At 39.3% G+C, this 20,961-nt stretch overlaps 2 protein-coding genes across 3 annotated transcripts; both read right to left on the minus strand.

The window, feature by feature from the left end:
* Positions 1–4,475: 4,475 nt before the first annotated feature.
* LOC148789880 (uncharacterized) lies at positions 4,476–5,731 on the minus strand. The gene is made up of 2 exons (XM_088893798.1): positions 5,623–5,731; positions 4,476–5,065 (listed from the first exon to the last, which is right to left on the minus strand). The coding sequence occupies exons 1-2, from the start codon at positions 5,729–5,731 to the stop codon at positions 4,476–4,478; spliced, it is 699 nt and encodes a 232-aa protein (XP_088749924.1).
* A 7,984-nt stretch (positions 5,732–13,715) lies between these two features.
* LOC104589919 (transcriptional regulator of RNA polII, SAGA, subunit) lies at positions 13,716–16,521 on the minus strand. Of its 2 annotated transcripts, none has more exons than XM_010248396.3 (2): positions 16,207–16,521; positions 13,716–15,921 (listed from the first exon to the last, which is right to left on the minus strand). In XM_010248396.3, exon 2 carries the CDS (start codon positions 15,536–15,538, stop codon positions 14,231–14,233), a length of 1,308 nt encoding a protein of 435 aa, XP_010246698.1. In that variant the 5' UTR covers positions 15,539–15,921; positions 16,207–16,521; the 3' UTR covers positions 13,716–14,230. The 2 variants fall into 2 exon arrangements, with proteins under 2 accessions (XP_010246698.1, XP_088748719.1); XM_088892593.1 differs by having other exon boundaries at positions 13,716–16,019.
* Positions 16,522–20,961: the final 4,440 nt, after the last annotated feature.

The raw sequence follows: 20,961 nt of genomic DNA on the forward strand, positions 1-20,961 counted from the left end.
GAGGCAGGGGAGGAGAAGGACACGAAAAATCGGGGGCGAGGGAGAAGAGGAAGGAGAAAAGAATGACATGGTGTTGGAGAATCCAAGAGTGGGGTACATGGCCAACTCAAATCTAGGTGGAAGGGTGGAAGTGGTTCACGTAGAGGAGAAGAAGTGTAAGGAGCCACATTGGCCAAGAGAATTCAATGGTGGGGACCGCTGTTCGAAAATTTTCAGTAAAGAAATTAAGAAGCCCAATTAGATCAAACGGTTGCAAGTAATGAGGAGTATTTTTGGAAAACTAAACATAGTTCGATTATAAGGAATAAAAGAAAAGTTAGAAAAAAAGTGGTGGCCTGGGAGAGGTTTTCAGACGAGCGGGTACAGTTGACTACAAGATAAAAAGAAAGAAGAGTGTTATGATAGATGAAGGCAAGACTGTACAAGGGAAGAAGGAGACTGAATTTGCAACCAACCTGCAAACCAGAGGATCGTCAGTGTGTGTTGAGGAGGTAAAGTTGCAAGAGTTTGATCCCAAGCCAATGCACTTCTCCAGTTAAGGGTTTCGGTGATCAAAAGTAGGGAGAGAGAATACTGACAAAACAGGGCAATCATCACCGATAGAAATTAGAGAGAACACTGAGGCTAGATCAAGAATTCTAGAAATCGTTGCCTATCTAAATAATGAGGTAAGTGTGATTCCCCTTTGTGATTCAAAAACAATGGAAGAAGTTAGTAGGAAAAGGAAGGAGCGGAGAGTTGGGGAGAGGAGGGAGAGAGGGTAAATAAAAGAAAGAAAAAGATGCAAACTTTATAAGATAGTGGAGAGCAGCAGAAAAAGATATATAACAGAAAAAAGAGGGCAAGCGATCAAAGAGACAAGGGGGAAGGGAGTGAGAGAGGGGAGAGGGAAAGAGTTAGAGATCTCGAAAGTGGGCTTAAAAGAGGGGAGTGAGGTGGAGGTGGGTTTCGGGGAGAAGGAAATTCCAATAGAGGGAGAATCAAGGGAGAAGAGAGTGGAGATTGAGAAGCTAGTGGAGAGACAAGTGGAAGTGGGAAAGTCGCTTGGCCTTTTTCTTTTTGGGAGGGGACATGGTGGTTAGGAGGGCAATAGAGCAGTTCGAGAGAAGTAGAAGAGAAGAATAAGAAAAAGACATTTGGGGAAGGAGAAATATGGGAGGAAGGAGAAGAGAGAGAAGACGAATGGATTGAAGAATAATGGGGTTGATGGAAGAAAGTAACAGGTGGACAGTAGGAGGGATAGTGAGAAAGAGGCTGGTTTCCTGGAATGTTAGGGGTTTGGGAGGGGAGAGGGTGGTTAGAAGGGCAATTGAGCAGTTTAAAAGGAACAGAAGAGAAGAAAGAAAGGAAAAATGTTATTGGGGAGGGGGGTGAAGTTTGGGAGGAAGGAGTAGAGAGGGAAGAAGACTTGGTTGAAGAAGAGTGAAGGGTTTTTGGAAGAAATGGACAGGATGGTAGTGGAGGTTGAGTCAGATTGTGGCTGCTCTCTCAGAACTTTTCCTCTTGGCGAAGATATAGAGGAGGGGTGATGGTCAAAGGATTTTGGAGCTGTCTTCACTTGCTATTTGCTGGATTATCAGGATGGCAAAGGAAGGGAAAACTTCTTGAAGACAAGGATTGAAAGCAGGCACTCTGGTGGTGGCCAACTGGCCATTGGTATTTCCATCGTGGATTGGTTTTGTTCATCTTTTTTTGCTGAGTTTTCTCAGGTCAAGTGAGATGACTCTAGATAAAGCTTATGGGAGGGAGTGGGTTTACAAAATTGTAATTTGGATAACTGAAGATAGGTAGTTTTTGTTTTTGTTGCTGTTGATTGGTGATATCTTATCACCCTCCTAGTTTGTATCCTTCTAACTTTTAATGAAATATTTCTTTTACTTGTCAAAAAAATTATAGCGGCTAGATGACACCTCACAACCTATAATCCTAGCGTAATCTTCCACCTCCCCCTACTCCAAATTCACCCACACTAAACAGACTATTCTCAAAATTGAAATTAAGATTTGAAATTCTTCCAAAAAGTTGTACAGCTAAACTAAAATTCCTAACCCAAAGTTCATCACTCCTACACTCTCATCCCATTAAAAAAATGATATCAACTGCAAACTGTAAATGAGTGATCACCACATTTTCCTTCCCTACTTCCCATCCTTTAAACAACTTTCTTCTCTCTACCCTTTACATAGGATTAATCTACTGAATGCATTGACTCAGAGTGTTAAAAGGAAAGGAGATAAGGGATCATATTGCCTAATTCCTCCACAAGGAAAAAATCCACCACTGTTTTTTTTTATAAATAAATGAACCTTTTATTAATTTGGAAATATTAGCACATACAAGCAGTCCTTGGAGAGGCACGAGTTGCAATCTCTCCACTACAGAAGAAAACAAAAGCAATAAGTTACAGTTGTGCCCAATACAAAATTTCCCTAGCTGCCCCTTGCTTGGCTAGACAATCCGCCGTAGCATTTGCTGATCTCCCCACCCATTGTATTCTTAGGTCCATGTTTCTTGTCAGCATCTTAAACTTTTTAATTTCATTCCTAAAGCACCAAACTACTGACTCTGGGTCCTGCAACCAGCTTATTACAACCTTTGAGTCTTTTTTTTTATCAATAACTCTGAAAAGATTTCACTAATTAGAAAACTTTAGGATACAACAAGAAGTTGTGAAAGAAATCAGCTTTAGTAAGCTGACCCAGGACAAAATTACAAATGTGCCCAAAACATGTGTTTTTTGAACCCCTTGCTTAGCTAAACTATCTTCCAAACTGTTAGCAGATCTCCTAACCCATCCCACCTCGATTGACATGTTCCTTGACATCCATTTAAGTCTTCGGAAATCATTCTTCAACTGCCATGTCACCCCTTCCCCTTTCTGCAACCATCTTATCACAGTTTTTTGAGTCTCCCTCGATGATCAGCCTATTAATACCCAACTCTTTAGCCTTCTCAACCCCATTCCTCAACTGCCATGTCACCCCTTCCCCTTTCTGCAACCATCTTATCACAGTTTTTTGAGTCTCCCTCGATGATCAGTCTATTAATACCCAACTCTTTAGCCTTCTCAACCCCATATGCTGCAGCTAGAAACTCTACCCTTGCCACATCACCTTGCTCCACAGGACCGGAGTACAAGTAATAATGATTCCATTTTCATCTCTAATGCCCCCCCCAATGCCTAAAGGGCCTGGGTTACCCACACAACTCCCATCAAAGTTCAGCTTCTTCCAACCATTTGTTGGAGGAGACCATGCCTCAAAAGCTGTTGTCTCGAAAATGAGGAGGCAGCAATAAGTCCCCAAACCCTGAAAAAGTCTTCCAACCTTAAAAGCTGAAAACAGCTTCAAGCTTTTTGCCCAATGTGCCACCCTCGATGTAGTTGTTTCAACTAAAGTTTCCTTGCATTTTTCTTTTCCTTCAAATGTTCAATCATTTCTTTCCTCCCAAACAATCCAAAGTATTGTTGCTCTAGTACACCTCTATAGAATCCTACCCCTCCTTTTCATGCCACTAATACCATTAGGGCTGAATAAACTTTCCACCCTGTGAGGAGAAGACCACTTGCACCCAAAAAGGGAAGTAAACCAATTCCAAATAAAACTGACAGAAGGGCAAGATATTAGAAGGTGGAAAGCAATCTCACCACTCAACTTACACAGGATACACCAATTGGGGGACAAGCACCAGTTTGGTCTTTTCCTTTGAAGTACATCAAAGGTATTAATACAACCATGAAATACTTCCCAACAAAAAGCACTGATTTTAGGGAGAGTAGGAGGGCACCAAATCTCTTTGATTGGGAAAGGAAGAGAAGAGGGTGTGGCAACCAACGATTGTAGAAGGGATTTACAAGAAAATGACCCGTCAGAATTAAGACCCCAAATCCTAGAGTCTGACCCACCTTCTCCCAAGAATAATGAATTCAGCAATCCTAACAGCTCGGACACTGCAAGAAGTTTAGACTCTCTAAGGTTCCTGTTAAAGCCAAAGTTCCAATTCAACCCTGGAAGGTGAGATGGTTGACTTAGGAAATCTGAAATAGACCTACCCTTGAACCTAGACAGATCACAAAGAGAAGGAAATTTCTCACCCAAAAGAGTATCCCCAACCCACACATCCTCCCAAAATCTAATTTTACTACCAGAAGACAAGCCGTACCTGACATGATTTAGGAAGATAGGGAGAACATCATGGATGGCCTTCTAGGGAGCAGCCAGGGTAGCCCTACGGAGACATCCAGCATCCCATCCGTTGCTCGACATGCCATGAATGCTTGCGATAACTTTGTGCCATAATTTCTCATTTTCATTTGGAAACCTCCAAAGCCATTTGCAAAGTAGAGCCTGATTCTTCATCCTAATATTACCTATTTCCAAACCCCCTTCCACCTTCAACTTCCTCACCTTTTCCCATCTAACCAAATGATCCTTCTTTTTTCCCCTAGCTCCCAAAGAAAATCCCTCATGATTTTTTCAATTTTCCTCACTATAGTCACCTTCAACTATTAGTTGTTGCACCCCTAATTGAGCTGCAAATTGTACACCTTGTAGGGTAGCAAGCATTTCTGCTCTAGTAGAGTCTCCCACTCCTAAAGGACTTGAGAAGATAAGTATCACACTCCTGACTTCATTCCTCAATACCCCACCTAACCCAAAAGGACCTGGGTTTCCTAGACTGCTTTCATCAAAATTCAGCTTCAAGAAACCTGCAGGAGGTGATGACCTCACTTTAGTCTTGGAAGTGGAACAGCTTGCCACTGCTGCCCAACTCCTGTAAATGTCATTAAAGGAGAATTGGTAGAACAAGTCCAAAGATTTCAGCAAATGAATCACCCTAGCCAAGATACAGTCCTTAACCTCTTGAAGGTTCCTTTCCTTCTCCAAAAACGTTCTAGCATTCCTTTCTTCCCAAATTGCCCATATCAATGCAGCTCTTGCACACCTCCACATGATTTTACCCCTTTTCTGCTGCCAAACAAAAGTAGAGGGATCAAAAAGCAATCTTAAATCTGCTGGCAAGTTCCAACTGCTCCCAAACAAAGAGAGAAGCCAATCCCATAACTCTACAGTAAAGGAACAAGAAATTAGCAAATGATAACAGTCCTCACTCTGAAATCTGCAAAGGATGCACCAGTTTGGGGAAATACAGAGAGAAGGTCTTCTCTTTTGTAGATTGTCCAAGGTATTTACTTTCCCATAGTACACTTCCCAGCAAAAAGCCAAAATCTTAGAGGGAACAGGTCTGCACCAAACTTCCTTAACAAGGAAGACCTGCTGAGGGTTAAATCAGCAAAGGGATTTGAAGAAAAAAGCACAAGAGAATAATCCTTTCGAACGAGGTGTCCAGATTCTTTTGTCAGGTTCAAAGGGGTTCAAACAAACTTTCTCAAGAAGGCAAAGTAAATTGACTAAGCACCCAATCTCTTCATCCCTTAAGCCTCTACGGAACCCAAAATCCCAAGTAGGAGCCCAAGGGCTTTCCAAAGAGGAGTGAAATTTGGAAACAACTTCTTTGTACCGAGAAACAGAAAACAAGGAGGGGAAAAGGGTTTTCAAGGGAACATCTCCAACCCAAATGTCCTCCCAAAAGAGGATGGAGTTGCCATCACACACATCATACCTGATATGATTGAGGAGCTGAGGAAGAATATTGTGCACTGCCTTCCAAGGGGTTGCCGAAGCTGCCCACCTTGATAAACCAGTATCCCATCTATTCTCTGAGCATCCATGTATGTTTCCAATCACCTCATGCCACAATCTAACTCTCTCTAAATGCCACCTCCACAGCCACTTCCCCAGTATCCCATCTATTTTTCTGAATTAAGTTCCCTAATCCCAAACCCCCTTCCTCTTTACTCCTACACACCACCTCCCACTTAATTAAATGATCTTTCTTATTTTCTCCTGGTTCCCAAAGAAAGTCTCTCAATAGTTTTTCCAACTTCTTAGCTTCCCTAGTTGGGATCCTAAAGACAGAGAGATAGTATGTTGGAAGGTATGCAAGTGTAGCTCTTATTAAGGTGATACTTCCCCCCAGAGAAATGTAGTTCTTTTTTCCATAAAGCCAATCTCTTCTCAAACTTCTCTACAACTGAGCACCAGAACCTACTCTCCCAAGGATTTTCTCCTAGAGGAAGCCCCAAATAGATCAAAGGCCAAGTAGACATAGAGCACTCTAAGCAGTCTGCAATAAAATTAACCCCTACAGTGCAACTCTTTTCAAAATTGATTTTCAAATTAGAAACACTTTCAAAGTCTCTAATCAGCACCTTTAACCTTCTCACCCTCTCAATCTCAGCCCCCTCACAAAAGATTAAGATATCATCTGCAAACTGAAGATGGGTAATTGGGGTCTCATTTCTACCAACTCTCCACCCTCTAACTACACCTTCTCTATCAACCTTAGAGATTAAACGACTAAGCACAGGTGAAAAGAATTAAAGAAAAGGTGAGAGAGGGTCCCCCTGCCTAATACCCCTGCTAGCTTCACCAGGATTGAATAGTGACAGGAACTAACACAACCTAAGATCCAATTACACCACTTTTCACCAAAGCCACAGTTTCTTAAGACTTCACTAAGGAACTTCCAGTCCATCATGTCGTAAGTCTTTTCAATATCCAACTTACACACAAAGCCTTTCCTATCAAGTCTCCACAAATCCTCCACACTTTCACTAGCAATCAAAATTTGGTCAATTATTTGTCTTCCTTGTACGAAGGCCCCTTGGGCTTGGCTGACTAAGGAGGGGATAACTTCTTTAAGCCTCAGAAATAGAACCTTAGCTAGAATTTTGTAGAGGCTCATCACCAAGCTAACTGGTCTGAAATCTTTCGGATGACTAGCATCAGCTTTCTTAGGGACAAGGGCCAAGAAAGTAGCGTTGACACCCCTACTCACTATATGATTGTCTGCAAATTCCTTAAAACCTCAACCAAATCATCCTTCAGTACTTCCCAACAATCTTGGTAAAATGTCATTGTAAAAACATCCGGTCCAGGTGCCTTAGATCCCATCAGAAACACTGCCTTCTTAATTACAGCTTCTTCAAATCTTCTTTCCAACCACCTCACTTTCTCCTCTCCCAAAATGGCCAATCCAACCCTTTCATAGACAATCTTTCATTCAGAGGCCTTCTATAAATGGATTTAAAGTGGGTCACAAAGGTTGTGGCTATTTCATCCTGATTTGTAATCACCTCACCTTCTACCTCTAATTTGGCCACAAAGTTTTTCCGCATTCTTCCACTTGCCAAATCATGGAAGAATCTAGTGTTTCCATCACCTTCCTTAATCCACTGGTGTCTTGACTTGTCTCCAACAAACCTCCTCTCTAAGTAAGATAACCTCCAAGTCCTTTTTCAATTGACTTCTTATCTCCCTATGATGTGCATCCATGATCCTTTGAGCTTCCTTTTCATCCAATTCCTCAATCCGAGATATTAAACTCAATTTTTGTTCCTCAATTCTACTGAAATGATCCCTATTCCACTCCTTCAACTTGGATCTTAACCTCTGTAGCTTCTTATGAAACCTTATCCCCCCTTCTACTTTACCCCCCTTATCTCTTCATTCCATTATTCCTTTACTTTTTCCCCAAATTCTAGGTGTGTTAACCACATGTTTTCAAATCTAAATGGTCATAAGTGACCCTAAGCAGGGCTCTGAACACTTAAGGTTCCCTAGTGACCTTCCCAGGCTAGGTTGAAAAGGAACCTGTCCAATTTTGAGCATAAGGGGTTTTCTTGAAAGTTAAACCAAGTGAACCTAGCTTGCAAGAGAGGGATTTCCTTTAGTTCGCACTCTTCTACAAAAGCATTGAACTTCCTCATGTTTGTTGTAATTAACTGAGAAGGGTTAGTTGTTTCCTCAAAGAATCTTATGACATTAAAATCCCCTCCCAGGCACCAAGGACCATCCCATAAATCTTGTATTGTAGACAACTCCTCCCACAGTTAATTTCTTTCTATATAATTGTCAGGACCATAAACATTAGTTAACACCCAAATGAATCCATCCTTCACATTCTTAAATTTGATTGAGACCGAGAACCTACCTATTAGTTGTTTCACCGGTTCTACTACCTCATTCTTCCACACTGTGACAATACCCCGTGATGCTCCCCATGACGAAGCTGAAGACCAGCTTACTCCCCTTGATCTCCAAAAACTTCTGACCCACCTTCCATCCATTTCTGACAATTTTGTCTCTTGCAGATCACAATTTCTGGTTTTTCCCTCTTCAGCAAATCCTTTATCGCTCTCCTCTTGCACTCCCCAACCCTCTCACATTCCAACTTATAATTTTCATAGAAACACTTCAATCAAAAACCGTACTCAACCCCACTTCTTACCTGTTATTCTTCATCCTCTCTCCCCTCCCGCTAAACTCTAGGTCACCCTCAATGTTAGAAATTAATCTTTCCACTTCAGAATTTTTTTGCTTTTTCTTTTTTTCCTCCACCTTCCTGTGAGATATTTCCTCTCCACCCTCTTCTTTGGCTAAGCCATCAGTTCGATTTCTATCTTCAGATTTTGGAAATAGATCAGTCCCCTCACTATCTCCCTTTTTCAACTCCTCTTCCTTGTTACTACTCAAGTCCTCCCTCTGATCACTCTTTTCCCCACAACCTTCCCTTCTTCTAAGCTCCTCCAATTCCTCACAAATCAATCTCCAGAACCTTTCCACCTCCTCTTCCTACTCCTTACCTACTGCTGCTCCATTCTTTTCTTTCACCTTTTCAGCCCCCACCCCCCCGCTCTCCTTTCCCCTGTACCACCACTACCCCTTTCAAGATGGGATGTTGGAGTATCTGCAACAGGCTCAGCACACAAGCCAGTACCAAAAACGCAAGGGAAAATAATACCTGGAGAGGCAGGGGCTGACTGGGCAGTACGAAAACTTTTTAGATGGGGATTAGAACATGAGGGCGTTGCTGCTATTCCCCTTGTTGGAGTTTGCTGCGAAGCGTGTATGGACAAGTAGTCTCCCTTGGCTAGTCTATTTGCTGAAGAAGCCTGTCCCTGTATTGTCCTTTCTGGGTTATCCTCGCAGATTTCCTTTGCAGAGTCCTGCTCCCCTTTACTAACTTCTTGACAAAACTGAGAAGTTGGAACGGCCCCCTCCATGGAAGAAGAGATGGAGTGCACAGTTTCATACCCAAGCAATCAATCCACACTCTCTCCATGTCCAGCCCCTTTATCTCCTTCCAGAAATAAGGTTTCTGTATTAAAGCTTTCCTCTTCCATGAAATTCCCATTTTGATGCAGATCAACACTACCCAAACTGACTGTGTCAACAGAACCTGATTCGTCACTTTCTTCATCCTCAGACCAGTCGCCATCTGCTAAGGATTCAAGATCGCTGCGCTAATAGACCTTGGGTTGCGTCTATTAGGCGACAACGACTTTAGTTTCTGCGTTGAAATCCACTGTAGAGAGCCAGTCCAAGCTGAACCTGCACCTGTATCCTTCGGTCAACAGGAAGAAGTCGAGGAAGAAGATGATAGATGTTTCTTACCATCTATCGAAGCTGCAACCCTGTTATACATGTGAGTTTTAAGTGACTCACGTGTCTCACCCTTTGAGCCCACCTTACCTTCAATCATGTGAGCTTTTAAGCACTCACCTGACCCAGGTTGGGCGATCTTAAGCCCAGCTTGCCTCGGCCCATTGTTACCCGTGGGCCCTGCTAAAATCAGATGCCTAATAAGACCAGATACGTCCAGCACATGATCCCTTAATTCATCACACCCATATCCAAATAAGGATGGATCAGCTCCCTCCTTTCTTGGCTCAGGTTGGTTCAGACCTACCAACCCCCCTTCTTTGGATAATTTTTGAATCAAATAGCTGCCACCTTTGACCACCTGTGCATAAGACCTGCTACACGCCACCTTGTTACCTTGTTTGCCACTCTTTTGATCTTCCATCTGCAGCATACCTTCCAGCCCCATCAGCTCCTGTTTACCCTTTTTGGTGAAGCTTCTTCCACTCTTTCATCCTCCTTCCACAGGCCTGCTTCTATGGAGGAAGCCAGCCAAATCGAGTAGAAGCAGCCCTCCACTCTTAAATCTATTTTCCTCGGCAGATCTTCTGGCCTTACTCCACTTAATATTATTGCAGCTGAGTGGAGAACCCCCCAGAAGACACCAGTGAGTCGCCCTCCACACAACTGGGTTATAGATTCAACCACTTCTTGCCTCCAAAGGTGGAAGGGCAAGCCCAAGATACATACAATCACATCATCTTCAATACAAAATCCACCACTGTTACATTCACTAACACCTAGTAATGAGACGTATGGATACACCACCTATCCCTGAACCCACATCTCACAATGTATCGATACACTCCTTGGTTCTTGATCTTCTCTTCCCTTACACACATTCATTTGCTAAGAGATTGATTCATAATCTGTCTACCCTAAACAAAGGCACCCTGATTTGGTGTGGTAATGGAAAGAAGGACCATTTTAAGCCTCAAGAACAAAACTTTGTCAATGAATTTATAGAGGTTATGACCAAGCTTATGGGTTTAAAGTCTTCAGGGTAATTGGCTCCAGGATTTTTAGGAATCAAAGCTAAGAAGGTAATGTTTAGTCCCAGAATGATGATCCCTCTATCAAAGAACTCATTGAAACTTCCATTAGTTCCCATTTCAAAATATCTCAACAATCTTCGTACAATGGTCTAATTTTTCCCAAAGCTTCTCCCCAATGTCACATCTACTTAGATTTTTAAATTTCAAATGAGCAAGTACTCTACAACTAAGGAAACCAAGATCTAGAATTAGTTTAACCTCTTGTCTTGACTTCTAAAAATATTCCCCTGATTCTTTCTCTCCAAATGCCCCAGCAGACAACAAAAGGAATCATATTCAAGACAATCTTAGCTTTTTTACTACCTGATAGGTTTGGCCATTTCGTAAACATCTCCAGAAAATTAGATGGACTTAGCACTGCACACTTGAACAAATGAACAAATGGCTTCTATTTTCCTCTGCACATAACACACCTGCTTGGAAACTGAAAACCTTGATTTCAATTGATCAGCACAAGGATGCTCTCTAGTAAAAGAAGCTAAGTTTTCCAAACTGTCAACAAAGGAATAGATAATGTATAGCTAATGTATAGCGTAGAAATACAATTACCCACTTAATATATTAAAAAAAAAAAAGCTTTTGAAAAACTTCATTTTATCTTTGCAGTATCCATCTTCTATGTTGATACCAAACTGCATCTAAACTTATGACCTAACCTCTATAATATTATTCATACTTGACCAATGCAAAAATGGGTGCACAAAGAACTTTTTTTCTATAACAAATAGATTTCATTAAAGAGAAACTGAAAGAACCATGATACAACAGACTGGCCTCAAAAGGCAAGCCCCAAGGACACAACAGCTGCTTCTGGTATTCAACCATAATTTTATTGTCCATCTAGTATTCAATGTATCTTTATTGTTAAGTTTACTTTTTGTTTCAAGTGTTGCAACACATGTAAACCTATTCAATCATATAAACAAAACTATACAAACTTCCAAAATGGTAAAAAAAAAAAGTGTATAAATCCACCAATAGTTTATAGGTGAAACAAAACCTGGAAAAGGAAGGAGTTGACAGTAAGGAAAATAAACTTTCAAACAAAAAGAAACAACCACAGTGGGTGAAACAAAACCTAATAAGATAAGAGTTAAAGAAGAAAAATAATAATTAAAACAATGAGGGAAGAAAAAAATATGTAAAAGAAAAAGATGGAAGAGGAAAAGATTCTTCCGTAAACAAAGGCGGCGTTTGGCAAGTCTTTCCATGCGGTCTTCTCCACTTGATAATCAAAAGCTGGTAAGCCTAGAAGACGTGTGAGCAGAAAGACCCAAAAAACCAAAAACACCGAATTTCGGGAAGTTTCTGGTGTTTCTGTGTGATAAATAGCCTCTAAATGCATTTTTAAAAGCCCGGTATAGACCAAGCCACATGTCAGTCTTTGTCTTTTGGCCATCTGGGCTGCTGGAAGATCTTTTTAAAAAGACTTGCCAAACAGCACCAAAATTTAATGCCAACTGAAAATACAAAAGAGAAAAACAATAATTTGAGTTGTTACCAACTACAAATAGTCAATAATCTATAGAAAACTGTACAAACTTTCATAATGAGAAGACAATAAGGAAGTTAGAATCATTATGTAAAATACTGACATAGACCAGTCTATTATTATTTTTATTTTTTATCAGCGACTAGTCTATTTTTCTCAACTTCATTAGAACAGACTAAGTCAAAAATGCTTACCATTTACAGAAGAGAGCCTAACAGGATTCAGTACGAGTAAAAGATATAGATACAAAAAAGAAAAAAGTGGAAAAGAAGCAACTATAATGGTAAAAATGGCTCCTAACTTTGAATAAGCTTGCCTTCAATGTCTACGAAATCCAAATTTTCTCCTCTTATTGCTAGGTTACCATAAGTGCCTTTTGCAGATAGAAAAGTAAGAAAGGCACCTGTTTTTTGCCTTTCTATTTTATTTTCTACTCTGCTAGGGTGATAACATTGGTGAGCTAGCATCTTTGAAACACAAAAGTGTACATAGAAAAAGTGATCAATGAACCAACAAAACATAACCATAAAACACACCAAGGAACATGTTTAAAACACAAAAATAGACACCACAGGCATAGGCATGATCAACAAAGCTAAAATTGCTGTAAAAGATATTAAGTGAATGGCCCCAGTCCTAGTGAGAAACTGAACATTATGTCAAGAGCATTGTTACATGTGTCTTAACAATGCAAGAACTATGAAATAAGAATTATGCATTGGGAGAGAGGTATACCATATACTCAATCCATATTTCCTAACAATCTTGTACCTTTAGCTTTAACTTGTGTTTTTATCATGGCTCCTGTGAAACAAATTGTCCACGCAGTAGACCTTATATATTGATATTCAAATAATATAAACTTTCCAAAAAATGAAAGGAAAAAGAAGGAAGCATTTATAAAGTCCCATGTGTGTTTCTTTTTCTTTTTTCTGTTTAGGATTTTTAGGTGATACTTAAGTTATATACAACAAAGTATCACAAACATTTAGTACATAACTGTGACTAATGGCCATACAAACTTCTACAAGAAAGTTTTTCTATGTGCAATCAGCCTTATCATTGAGGAAAAAAGAAATATCTAAAAGTTTATGGTTTTCAGAAGGTCATTAGTGATATAGCAGTTTCACACCCAAATAAAGAAATAAAAAATAGTAATTTTCCACAACTAATACTATATGATGCCAATATAGCATCAAGACAACCATCCCAAAATTTTAGTCCATTTACTTTTTCCTCTCTCCTCTTGCACATGCCACTCATTTATTTTCCTTTGCCCTAATACAGCATTTTATTTGTCCAATATTTTTTTATATGTAAAATTATTTGCCCAATAAATATTTAAATTGCTTGAATATTCACACAAGAGTTTTGTGCTGTGTATGCCTCTAATTCCTTAAAATGCATGTTCCTTGTCCAATAAATATTTGCATGGCCTGAATATTCACAACCAAAGAAACGGCAATAGGTCCAATTAGATCTAATTAGTATTGCAAAATCGCACATTACAGAAGGTCAACTCCCTACATAATAGACAAGATGCTATTACTTCAGGGGTTTTGGCCTCTCATGCATCAATTAAAAGAAACACCCAAATTTAAAATTCAAGAAAAACAATTCATGGGTTGGTAACATGCTATAATATTGAGAAATCAATAAATGCTCAGATTTGATAATACATACACCGCAACACTGCCATCATTACATTATGTGATTTTACCTTTTACCACACTATCACAAAAGTATTTCTGCAAAATTGGTCTTAAACTTCCTCTTAATTGGCTGTAAATTACAGAACATCTTGAGATTTTGCGGTGATGGCAGGAAACAACCAACATGAATGCTAAACATACAACAGTGCAACCAATCACGGGTATCTTTTTCTTGGAATTCCCTTTTGAATGATTGCTGTTAAATGTAATCCTGGTTGTGTGAGGCCCTGCAGCAAGAGAATATAGAGGTTCCCTGCTCCAATTTAATCTTTTAATAAAGATTTTTCCTGGGGGAGTAATCTCGTCCATCATGGCCACAACATGGTACTCACTGCATTGGAAATGTCCATCCATGATCTTCAAGACTCAGGAATCAGTATGGGCCCACCCAACCATCAGTTGGGACCAATTTTTGTTTCAGGTGTTTTACTCCTCATATGTATGCATACATATTTTTTCCATTAGCAATGGCCAGTCTTCTCCAAGTTGTTGTGGGTTTAGCTCCATTGCAACCTTGAAATCAAGCAGAGATATCGGAAACCGTGTTCTCTGTTCTTGCATGCCTTCTATGGATCCACTGCTATATTGCATTTGTGGATTATGACCTCGCAAAACACCATTAATGAGTTTACCATGGTGATGCTGCTTCTGGACAGGATGCACTGTTGGCTCATATCCAGATCTTGCCCCAACGAGCTCAATGCAAGACTTTATCAACCGCTTCAAGTATGCATCCAGCCCGTTATTTAACAAGTTAGCACAATCTGTAGAGACCCCTTCAAGGCCCTGTGCTCCTGCAATCTGCTCCATGTGTTTCCTCAGTATCTCTGTATCAAACAATTCACCACTGTCAAAAGTAGGAAAGCTACTGCTAGGCACTGGCATAGCCCTGTGTGCCCCACCTACACTAGCTGAGCAAAATGGAATCCCAAGGGGAGCCTGGAGTGGACTTCTAGTAGAGTTGGAGTTGTTAGCCTGCTCCACCTCTTCCCCATCTTCGACGACAACCACATCAATCTGGCTCTGGCCCTTGCTATGTACAGAAACCAGATCATCCGGTGATCTGTTTATTCGTGATCTTTTTGGAGGGTGCTGAAGAGAAACCTCCAGCTCATTCTGAGGTTGCTCAGCAAGACCCTGATGATTTTGCACTGGTCTCCACAAATCACACAGATTGAAATCCCCATTTTCTGTAATAACTTTATTACTATTATCATCTGCATTGATCAACTGTTGGGAAGCAAAGTCTATCTTCCCATTTGGTCCAAGAGGACTACGGAGATCTTTGAGTTTCCGGTCATGAATCCCAGACCGGATCTTTGGAGGAGATGTTGGCACAACACCCCCATTTGCCCAAATTTTTGGAGTTGGAGTTGAAGGCTGAGTTGGAATTGGAGACGGCCCACCTTGCTCATGCAAATCTTCTCTTGAAGGAGGTTTCTTTCCTGTTGCTCTTCTGGATTTCTGAACTTCCTTCCCATGGACTGGTGGTGGAACCTTTGCAATACAAGCATTCTTCAGAATTGAACGGATCAATTGATTGTGCAAAGGGAGATTCTCTCTTCCAAGAATCCGGTAACACAACTTATCAAACTCAATCTTGCTTAACTTCTGGCTCAATAGTCCATTCAAATTATAAAAGTACCGCCTTGATCTCTCGGGCCCAAGCTTCTTCACTATCTGAGCCTTCAAATCAGCAAGATTGATCCGAGAGTGCTGCTGTGAAGGTTGCATTTCTCAATACATAGAGTCCATAAACAACGCCTAAATCATCAATCTTCCTGTCCAAATACAAAACCCAGAAAGCCAAGTCCTTTTCCAAACGAATTAGGGTTTGCTGCGTTTCCAATACCGGTTCCTGCGTACACCTGTACCATCCCCGAAATTCTCCACACGCCTGATAGACAATGTAGAAACCAATCTCATCTTCAAAAACGTGAACCCTAGGAAACGGAAAATAGAGCCCGCAAGTAGAGATCTCACTGAACACAGATTTTACTCAATCCCTCCAAAACCCTGCAATCAAAACTTAAAATTCCGATCCGTAGAAATTAAAACCCTAACTTTTAATTACCAAAGCCTCGCTTTAAGAACCCTGTTTTCTTGCCAGCCGCAAACTGCAAAAACCCAGAAATACACCTCTCTGTAAGTCCAGAAAAACCTTCATTTCTTCACAATTCGAGAAGAGAACAGTAATCCAAATTCTCTCAGTGCACTGAGATCTCCAAACCAAGTTAACCAACACGGATCACGAAAGAATTAAGTTGCGAGTGAGTTCGAGGGTTCGAGCGAAAGTTCGAATTTTGGTTTACAGAGAACAGAAACAAACAGAAAAAACAACAAACAAGCAAAGATTTAAGCTTCTAAAGATGAGAATCATGGTTTGAATAATTCAACCTCACCTTTTCGAGCTCTCTGAGACCGAGAAAAATTTAAGATTCAGAAACACGTCTACAAAGACTTCGGTCGAATCCTCGCAAGTTTCCTTCGATTAGTCTTTGTTCGATTTCGCTTCCGAACTTCGTCTCTCTCTCTGTCTCGCTCTCAGCATTTCCTCTTTTATTTTCTCTCTCTCTCTCTCTCTCTCTCTCTCTCTCTCTCCAAATATTTCTCGCGCTCTTCTCTGAGAATTAGATTACACCCATCGATCGCTGCAAGTACTCTCTCTCTCTTTCTCTCGGACTCTTTTTACCTTTTTTTAGTTTTCTTAATATTTTAATTTATTAATGTGCCTATAGTTGCAAATTGCAATACAAATATGTTCTTCCTCCTTAATCTTTCTGTTTTTCTTTCTTGTCCGATCCTCTTAGTTATAGTTAGTTTTATATATAATAACAAATATGAGAGCAAAATTGACCAATTGGTATGTAGTGAGGTTTTGTATTTGATTAGCTTACTAATGAAACTTTGGCTTGTTTTAAACTCTCTCTCTCCCCGTCCCTTTTCGCCCCTCTTATTTTCAAATCATTATTTATTTGGAATAAAAATGTTCAATGAACTATGGAATTTAAAAAAATGTAATGCATATTTGAATTTTTGTGATTTAAAAATAAATTTTTATGGATTTATTCTTTCTATTTTTTTATAGAAAAGCCCTCATTCATTCATTAAACAGGAAAATCTATGATGCAGAAAAGATATGGTATGAAAAGAGTTTTGAACAATCAAAACCCTCCTTACACCATTTTCGAAAAAAAAAACCTTCATTACACCAAATCAACCAATAATACATACAAAAGAAAATATGGACATTATAACCAAATTTCACAAATGAAGGAGTAATTCGATTATGTAGTTAAAGTATTGATATCATACTCTCAATACAAGGTGTATTGTATCAGTATCCATGTCCACAGATACAGGATATGCCACCTTTGTATTAGATTGTATCATGTCATATTGGTAGATACAATCCGATATGTACATATCATGGCTAGAACCTCAGTCAGACAACCTAAACACCTGTCAGTTTTACCAAGACTATAACCCTTGAGCCAAAGTTGTAGTCGCGTTGTAAGCCGAAGAGAGTGAAGGTCGTGAAAGTTGACTAACCATATTTGGTAAAGTAAAAGGATAAGATGAAGAAGTTATTTAGGACCACCTCTAATTCCCCCGAAGACTGGTGAATAACAGATTATTGGAAATCCGTAAGAAAGAAATCCAAGATTTATTAGAGAAGGGTCTAATCAGACCAAACAAATCCCCTTGGAGCTGCCCTGCTTTCTATGTAGAAAACGCAGCATAAATAGAAAGAGGAGTACTGAGACTCGTAATAAATTACAAACCCCTCAATAAACCGTCTATATGATGCAAAAATATTCTCAAAATTTGACCTAAAATCAGGTTATTGGCGGATTATAATAGAAGAAAATGACAAATAAAAGACTACATTCATAGTGCCTTTCGACCACTATGAGTGGAATGTAGTGCCTTTTGGGCTAAAGAACGCCCCGTCTGAATTTCAAAGAACTATGAATGAAATATTCACCCCCTATACTCAATTTATAATAGTATATATTGATGATGTATTAATCTATTCTTCATCTATAAAGATCCACTAGAAACACTTGAATATATTCCTCTAGGTGATGAAAGAAAATGGATTAGTAGCATCTGCTAAGAAAACTAAGAAAATGAAACTCTTTCAAACAGAGATTAGATTTTTAGGATTCCAGATATCTAAAGGAACAATAACGCCCATCCAGAGAGTGATGGAGTTTGCTGATAAATTCTCTGATGAAATCAAAGATAAAACCCAACTTCAAAGATTATTAGGCAGTCTAAATTATGTAGCATACTGTTATAGAGGAATAGCTCAAGACCGCCAATTACTTGAAAAACGATTGAAGAAGAATCCTCCAGAATGGAGCGAACAGTTCACTCAAATAGTGAGAAAGATTAAACAAAGGGTAAAAACCCTTCCCTGCCTCAATATCCCTCATCCAAAATCCCCAAAAGATAGTGGAAACTGATGCTAGTGAAATAGGATATGGAGGAATCCTAAAACAAAGAAGAGATGGGAAAGATGAGATAATTCGGTTCACCTCAGGAACCTAGAATGAAACCTAGAGAAAATATTCTACTGTCAAAAAAGAAATGCTCAACATAGTCCTTTGCATCACTAAATTTCAAAGTGATTTGATAAACCAGCATTTTACACTTCAAATTGATTGCAAATAAGCCAAAGAGATTTTGGAAAAGGATGTGAAAAACCTGGTTTCAAAACAAATTTTTGCTAGATGGCAAGCTAGTTTGTCAGTTTTTGATTTTGATATTAAATATATTAAAGGATTTGAAGATTTTTTGCCAGATTTTCTAACCAGGGAATTCTTGCAAGGTTATCTAATTAAAAATGACCAACATAATACTTCGTCTTCCTCTAAGTTCTAATTCCATGTGCCCTAAAAGGACTAATAAGTCCAATCCAAGATCTAATTATGAGATCGGAGCAAGTTCAAGGACTAGGCAGTCCCCATTAATGTCTAATTCCAGCTAGTACATGCCTAATTCATCAAATTTTGTGGTAACTATCTCATGAGAAGAAGCCGCCGCCATCTCCACTCATGTCAACCCAGAAGGAGTTCTTTAGCACCTTGCCCTCTCCATCCTAGATGGGCATCATTTCTCTGTCAGTGGTCAAAATAAGGACCAGAAGTATTATGAATAAATTATTCTTCATACGGGATTTGCATGAATTCAACACTATTTTAGAGATCCAAATAAAACTGAACTAGCTTATTCCAAGCTAGTAATAGTCAAATTCATCTCTTTGTCTGCCTGGGGTGATGCAAGCAAGCCAAAATTTATCACCAAGCCTATTGGTAGAAGACCCAAAATATTCAATTACTGGGATTATCAAGGCGCTTGGTACAAAGTCTTTCTGTTGCAGAATTCCATTTTTAGACATTCATGGTTCATTCGTTTCTTTGAAGACTTTCAAGGCCCATACTCTGATTGGGCATATCTTTGGTGGACCTCTTGGGGAACTTCGATGATATCTTCTCTCACCGAGAGCTCATGGACAAATATAGAGCCTTTGGTAAAGGAAGAGCTTATCTGGAATTCGAGCATATAAAACAATTTGATTTTTTCAAAACATTTCGTCTCCCTTGGATTCTAAAATAGAGTTATCACCTGGATATTTCTTGGATGCCTCCAACTATTGAAAGGAAAATTGAAATAAAATGGTGGGATAAATTTGATCTCATAGACATCCTCAAGCCTACCGCGGAAGAAGACGACATCTTCTGGATCTATTAGTGATCCAGGAGATCGGGAGACGTCGATTTGATGGACACAAGATCTAGGAGATTGGTAGACCTGGCACGATCTCCCCCATGAATTATTTATGCTACCTATGAGACACCAATAACAAATAATTAACCATCGGACTACCATACAGCCTGAAGAGAAAATCCATCTGTAAAGTCTTATGAGCCTACAGAGGCAGACTTTGAAATTAACATGTTAGAAATAGAAGATGAGTTCCAAATAGATAAAGACCTTATTAGGTTAGATTTTAATTTGCAACCTTTAAAGAAAATATGGTTTTTCAAAAAATTTACTAAGGAAGAAAGAGATCGTATTAGAGAAGTGTGGTACGATTACATCCGAAACAGTAAAAGTATTGACAGCTGTTCCTAATAGGACAAGAAGGTGATAAGGAAGCATCCCAATAATTAAGATGTGCAATAAGAAAAGATAAATGGTATCTCAATTATAGATGCCCTAAAAATAAGATCGAATAAAGTGGTCTTGCTCTGGAAAGTTCGGCCACCTCTATATAAATCACTCTCCTCTCAAGCAAAAGGTGTGCAAGACTTTGGGTGTAAAATTTGAGAAAGAAGTCTATAAGTTCTTAAGAGTATTAAGTCTTGTTTGAGTGTTATTTTAGGGTTGTGAGTGCTTTTTTCCTGAGAGATTTTTTGTAATCTTGTAAGAGTATCTGTTGTTGTACCTATGTGTGCTATATCTCTGTAAGTACTATTAGATCTTTATTAAGAGGTTTTCCAATAATTATATACTTTCTGAATAAGAATTTTCCGTGTGTTGTTTATCTTTTTGCATAACATCTCTCTGCATATCATTACTGTTCATCATTGCTTACTGTTCATCATCGCTTATATAAAGGCCCATTAGAAACACTTGAATATATTCCTCCGGGTGATGAAAGAAAATGGATTAGCAGCATCTGCTAAGAAAATGAAACTCTTTCAGATAGAGATTAGATTTTTAGGATTCCAGATATCTAAAGGAACAATAACACCCATCCAGAGAGTGATAGAGTTTGCTGATAAATTCCCTGACGAAATCAAAGATAAATTCAAAGATTCTTAGGCAGTCTAAATTATGTAGTAGACTATTATAGTGGAATAGCCCAAGACCGCCAATTACTCGAAAAACGATTGAAGAAGAATCCTCTAGAATGGAGCGAGCAGTTCGCTCAAACAGTGAGAAAGATTAAACAAAGGGTAATAATAATAATAATATTTATTATTATTATTATTATTATTATTATTCAATACTCTTAAGAACTCTTACAAGATTATTGGACATTCTCTGCTAGAATGGCATTTCCCCATTTGAAGGAAAGAACATTCTCTGCCCCTCCCTTGGGAATGAAATTCCATTCTTGCTGATTTTAATTCCCACTCCCA

Source organism: Nelumbo nucifera, chromosome 8, assembly GCF_055504915.1.
Source record: "Nelumbo nucifera cultivar China Antique chromosome 8, China Antique-T2T, whole genome shotgun sequence".
Classification (NCBI taxonomy): domain Eukaryota; kingdom Viridiplantae; phylum Streptophyta; class Magnoliopsida; order Proteales; family Nelumbonaceae; genus Nelumbo; species Nelumbo nucifera.

Bases quoted from the DNA above. Each gene is read 5' to 3' on its own strand.
- LOC148789880 (XM_088893798.1), bottom strand. From the start codon at position 5,731: ATGGATGCTCAGAGAATAGATGGGATACTGGTTTATCAAGGTGGGCAG. The intron at 5,066-5,622 runs GTATGATGTGTG...CCTTTACTGTAG, and splicing joins CAGCTCCTCAATCATATCAG to AGTTATGGGATTGGCTTCTC.
- LOC104589919 (XM_010248396.3), bottom strand. From the start codon at position 15,538: ATGCAACCTTCACAGCAGCACTCTCGGATCAATCTTGCTGATTTGAAG.